We start from the raw sequence: 5,722 nt of genomic DNA on the forward strand, positions 1-5,722 counted from the left end.
CTTTCTCCAGTAACACTACATACATTCATCTGCCTGATCCGATTAGATTGGGTGCTGCAAAGGAATGATACAATTCTCAGACTTTTCACCATTTTTCAATCAAACATTGCCTAATTCACTGGAAGAGACTAACAAGAAGTATCATTTACATTCATCGTATAGCAATTGGTTCCGTACACGGCTGTACTTAAATATTGTCTGTTTCGTTCCATTGCTTTAAGATAATCCAAATGTTTGCAGACAACAAAGCCGAAGGTTGTAAACGAGACGATATCTATGCTGCTAGCCAAACCAGAGCATCTATAGGACATTTTTACGAATCGGTACCATCCAGAGAATGTGAGGTTTTGGATACTACTGTCGGCGCAATGCATCGTGTAGTAAACAGTAGATAAAAAGATAAAAGTAATTAAATGGTCCCATAACACCCCGATGAGACCAGTTCGTATAAAAGGAAGTCACCCGATATGTGACCGCTTCTTTCTGCATGGCCGTCCTCGGCTCGGTTTCAGAGGATTATGCGAGCAAACTCGGTGTGCGTGTGCGTAGTGACTCCCAAACACAGTTTGTCTTCATGCGATTGTGCCTCTAGATCGGTTGTCAACGGGAGCACAAGATTGTGGAGCGTCAACTTGAAGATTATTCGATGCCGCATCCATTGACTCCACCGAGAAGTAAGTACGGCTTTGGAGACTAGTTTGAGCAAGATGCTACAAAACAAACCCCGGCTGCGATGGCGATAGAGCTGTCTGTCGTCTCACAATTAATCAGTCATAATTGATAACGCCAACCGTGTGGTTTGGGAGACGGTCACGACGCGCGCACACGAGCGTCTGGCAATGATGATCAGTAGCCCGACAAGCATTCGCCCTATGGGTTCGCTCTGTCCACGGTAATACCAGTGCCAGACAGGCGCGTGCAGTGTGTGGCAGCAATCCGCGGTGTATCTTTGACACAATGGAGGGAAAATGTAATGTGTAGTTTTAATTGAAGCACCGTTTTGGGTCAAACTGTGAACGTGCATCCGAACGCGAACGTGACGAATGGCTACCGCTCTAATCGCTCATTGCATCTTTGTTCTCCATACACATTCAGTTTACATTACATCCGTGGAGGAAGGCACCGTGGAAGATACGCGCGCACCGCGCAAGGACGGTGGATCGGTGGCGGCAGCCGTAGGTCTGAATAATAGTGCATCATCGGTAGTGATTCCTTCGATTGACTTGGCCATGGCATTAAGTAAACAACAGATCTTGAACACAGCGAGCAACGACGGTGCACTACCTCTAACCAGCGCTAGCGAAAGCGAATGGCATCCGGTGAGAGCAGTATCCGGAGATGGTGGAGGGAATGGAATGCCGCAGCTGTACACGCGCCCTGTCAGTCCGAATGACCATGAAGCGACAACGATTCCAACGATAGTTCGCAAGTATATCATGATAATTTTGTTGTGATAAACGATCGTGTCTATTTGTAGCGATATTGGCAAGAGAGCCCGGAGAAAGAACTGCGAACATATGATAGGGTTTGATTTAGATGTGACGCAAACGGACAGGTAACCGTGCCAATTAGGTGGACTAAACATGTTCTAAATATCTAATGTGTACTGTAAATAGTACTAAAGTAGGGGCAGGAGTGTTTAACATATCTATTAGAACATTTGATGGTATTGAATATCGCTTATTATTTGCGACCTACAAAACTCGGCATTTGGTGGGCATGGGCTGTTGCAGGCTGGTGCAGGCTGGTTGCTGATTTAATGGAATTAACAAACGATAAACTGCGTAGTAGTTTTATGCACCAAGACAAAATTATGAATTTTATTTAGTAGCCCTTGCTTAGTATACGAAATGCAAAGAATAGTGAATGTAATAACAGCACAGTGTAAGACATTTCGACGGAGCGCAATTTTTGGTTAATGCTTGGCTAAAGTTGGAAACGCGTGTTCCCGCCAGCAAATGAAATTGTTTAGATGAAATCGAGCGTGTTGTATTGCACACTTACCGTCGGTTTTCTTCCATCCATCTTTCCTCAGGTACCCAGCGTTGGAGCGTAACTGGCCCATCACGTCGCAACCGTTGGCATTGTTGATCGTATTTGGGCTTCTGTGGGCCGTAGCGTACGCCATCCTGCCGACCGAACTGTCCCATCCTGCCGGCGGCCTGATGCGACTCGTGTTTCTGTTCGTCGGTGCGGAGGCCTGCGGCATTCTCGTTTCGCTAACCGGACTACCGGACATGCTCGGTATGCTGTTTTGGGGCGTACTGTACGCCAACGTGGGCTGGGCCGACTTTACCGGGTACGAGCGGGTCGAGGTGTTTCTGCGCGAGATGGCGCTCGTCAACATAATGCTGCTGGCCGGTTTGGGGCTGGACTACACCGCCTTACGGAGTCTGTTTCGCTTCATCATGCAGCTTACACTGGTGCCGACCGTGGCAGAGGTTGTGGCCGTCGCGGTGCTTTCACATTACCTCCTCGATTTACCGTGGTTTTGGGGTGTTTTGCTCGGGTAAGTTGTTAGCCGGCCGGTGTTGTTGTTTTGCTTGTTGTTACAAACGTGTCAGCGACCGGGAGGTGGGAATTAAATCCTTTAATTTGGTTTTAAACGTGCCACCTATCCCGGAGGACGAATGGGCAACGCAATGTGGCGGAGTTAGGTGCGGATGTACAATGCCACCGGCTAATGGAAGTTGCAATGCACTAAAAGCCACATAAAAGAACTTCCCACAATGGTCCTTCTTCGAAAGTGTACGGTACCTCTTATCCTGGTTCCGCTGGGGGCGCTTGGTCCCACGCTCAGATTACGTCACGCCAAGCTTTAGTGTTCCATTTCATCCATTCCGCCGGAAGCGACCCGGCATCATTGAAGGTCCGCTACCATGAGGCTCACACCCGTCCAGCGGAGAAGAAGAAAATGGTGCAGGAACAAACTGAGCGCCCACTGCACAGGGTAGCGATGGCAAGAAAAGAATTTTCTAACCCATGGAAATGGTTCTCGGTGTGCTAAAGGATTCGTGAAACATTTTCATTCCCCCCGCATCCCAGGTCCAGGAAGGCCGAGGTGAAAGTAATGCATTACAACACACAACAACAAAAAATCACTCAAGAACATAACGCGTTTTTGAAGGGTAAACGGACGAAATGGATCGGTTCGGATACAGCGGTTTAGGGGATAAAAGGACGAGGGGCGGGCAAAATAGAAAATCTTTAACGGGAAAATGAACGAACGAAAAAAAAACCAACCCATGGTTACGGTTCATTATTACGCCATTGCGAGCGGGCCCTAAATGGATTGCTGCAATTGCTTCCCCTGCGTTATCGTTTCCCCTGCTCGTCCCTCAAGCGTTGGATCAACGCCAAGCCCAATTCCCGGGCATAAATCTGTGCACGGATGGGTGTCCGTGTGTGTGTGTTAGTAGGTGCGTCCGCGTGGTTGATGAAAATCAATTTCATTCCACTCGATGAAAGAGCAGAAAGGAAGAATAAACCCCAGCGGCCTGAATGGAAGCCGTCATTTGCAGCATCCCGATGCAGTATTGCAGAATTTTCTTCTTTCTTCTTGCCACCCTCGAAGCATTGTCTTTTCGTCACTTTTTCTTCCCACTTTGTGGCGTGTTTTTTTTTTTGGTTGGTACGACGATTTGAGTGGCGGAATAAATCCCTTCTATTCGAGTCCTTTGATAGAGTGGTTTCCTTTGGTGCTAGGGCCAACCATCTTAGGCCACCGAATCATCATCGTGTTTTTTAATGGGTTTACACTAGTGAACCCCACCCATCCAGAGGTTAGTGCAATTTTGTGTGTGACCTTCCCAGCGGTACGGCTGTTGCATGCTATGGTTGCAAATCCTCTCGAGAATTGAGTGAAAAACGATTCATCCGGTAGGGAAGTGCATTCTAGAGCGCAAGATGATAACCTCCCAGCGTGGATGGGACGACAACAGACGGAGAAAACATAAAAAAGGGAGCGCGTAGTGATAAAACTGTGCTGAAATTTAAAATTTTCCCTACCATCCTATGCACGTTGCAGCTTGGTCGAAACAGCCATCTCGCCGAACGTCGTCGTTACCGTGCTGCTCCGACTGAAGGAAGAACGACTCGGCCTGAATAAAGGAATTCACACATTAATCATCGCCATGACAAGCTGTAATGATGTTCTGGCAATTTTCCTGTTCGGCGTCATTCTGGGTGTGATATTTTCCACCGGTAAGCGGTTACCCGTTTGCAGTTGAATCGGAGGTCCCCGTTCACTAACCGTAGGTGTGGGTGCGCCTTGTTCGCACACTTCTTCCCAGGTGATCTCACCAGTCAGATCCTGCAGGGACCGATCGGCATCGTAATTGGGCTCGTCTACGGGAGTCTGTGCGGTCTTGCGCTGCTGTACGTGCCCTCTTATCACGCGGTAAGCAGTCAGCGGTCTGTCATGACACATCGCTTGATGTTAAAATTTTAATTACACTCACTCGCACATCCGCTCCATTTCGCTTCCGCAGAAATATACTAACGGGTTGCGGTTCACAATGGCTGCCCTGGCTGGCACGTTGTCGGTGGTGGGAAGCAAAAAGGTGGGTTACCCTTCGGCAGGTGCGCTCGGTTGCATCGTGACGGCGTTTGTTGCAGGTACGGGTTGGCGCAAACGGCCCCCGACTGAGTGCAACGAGGTGAGCATGTATTTGGATCTACTGTGGAAATTTCTGAAGCCGGTGTCCTTTTCGTTGATCGGGAAAGAGGTGAATTTTTCGGTACTAGAGGGCGAAACGGTCCTGTACGGAGTGATTACGCTGCTGGCGGCGGTGTTGGTAACTATAATTGCGGCGATATTATGCTTTCACTGAATCTGCATTCGATCATTACTGACATTTTTATGTTACGTTACAGCTGCGATTGGTTTTTTCCTATCTTTCTACGATGGGCAGCGAGCTAAATTGGAAGGAAAAGGCGTACGTCACGCTGTCTGGTCTTCCCAAGGCTACCGTGCAAGCTGCGTTGGGACCGGCCGCTATGGATCTTGCTCGTAGTCTAAATGCAACGGATGAGTACGCGCGGGCACAAACCGTACTGATCGTAACGGTGTTAGCAATTATTCTGACTGCCCCGCTTGGTGCGTTGCTGATGATCAAATTGGCTCCGCGCTGGTTGAAACGATCAACGGATGAGCGGACGGATCAATACAGTTGATCTTGAAAATAAGCAACAAGGAAGCACGGAGAAAGTACTTAATGTGTGTATACTTACTTGAAACTTGGTACTTTAATTAATGTAAAGGAGACTTACAATCGTATCAGATACGGATCGTTAGAACTGGGCAACATGTTTAGTTGTACGTCACATTTTCTTCTTAATGGATGTAACTTATATAAATCGAATCCTCACGTTATATATCAATTCTGTCACTGAAACCCACGAACCAATAAAACGATTTAAAATAATATTTAAATAAAAATGGTATTGTTGACATAATACGGATAATACGGTTGGTATAGTTCGGTCTGCAGTGTGTATCCTTCTTGCCAAGATCTATAGGAAAGCAATAAAACGCTCACAGCCAAGTGGAATGTATAATTTCTTACCGCAGCGAAAATGATTTGAATTTTTCTTGCTGCAAACTATAAAACTATAAATCAATGTGAAAATTCCTGCGACTGTGAGTTGGGAGCCGAGTAGGTAAGTTTTTGAATGAGCGGAACCGCTTAGCTGTGGTAAGTTTTCCAACCGTCACACCGTC

The 5,722-nt window shown here is 47.3% G+C and overlaps 1 protein-coding gene across 1 annotated transcript; it reads left to right on the forward strand.

Annotated features, from left to right (window-relative positions):
• Positions 1 to 646: 646 nt before the first annotated feature.
• On the forward strand, positions 647 to 5,175 carry LOC128719797 (sodium/hydrogen exchanger 9B2). The gene is made up of 7 exons (XM_053813434.1): positions 647 to 674; positions 1,096 to 1,429; positions 2,036 to 2,509; positions 4,028 to 4,203; positions 4,293 to 4,399; positions 4,491 to 4,796; positions 4,876 to 5,175. The coding sequence occupies exons 1-7, from the start codon at positions 647 to 649 to the stop codon at positions 5,173 to 5,175; spliced, it is 1,725 nt and encodes a 574-aa protein (XP_053669409.1).
• The last annotated feature ends 547 nt before the right edge of the window (positions 5,176 to 5,722 follow it).

The sequence above is a fragment of the Anopheles marshallii genome, chromosome 2, assembly GCF_943734725.1.
Source record: "Anopheles marshallii chromosome 2, idAnoMarsDA_429_01, whole genome shotgun sequence".
In the NCBI taxonomy this organism is placed as follows: domain Eukaryota; kingdom Metazoa; phylum Arthropoda; class Insecta; order Diptera; family Culicidae; genus Anopheles; species Anopheles marshallii.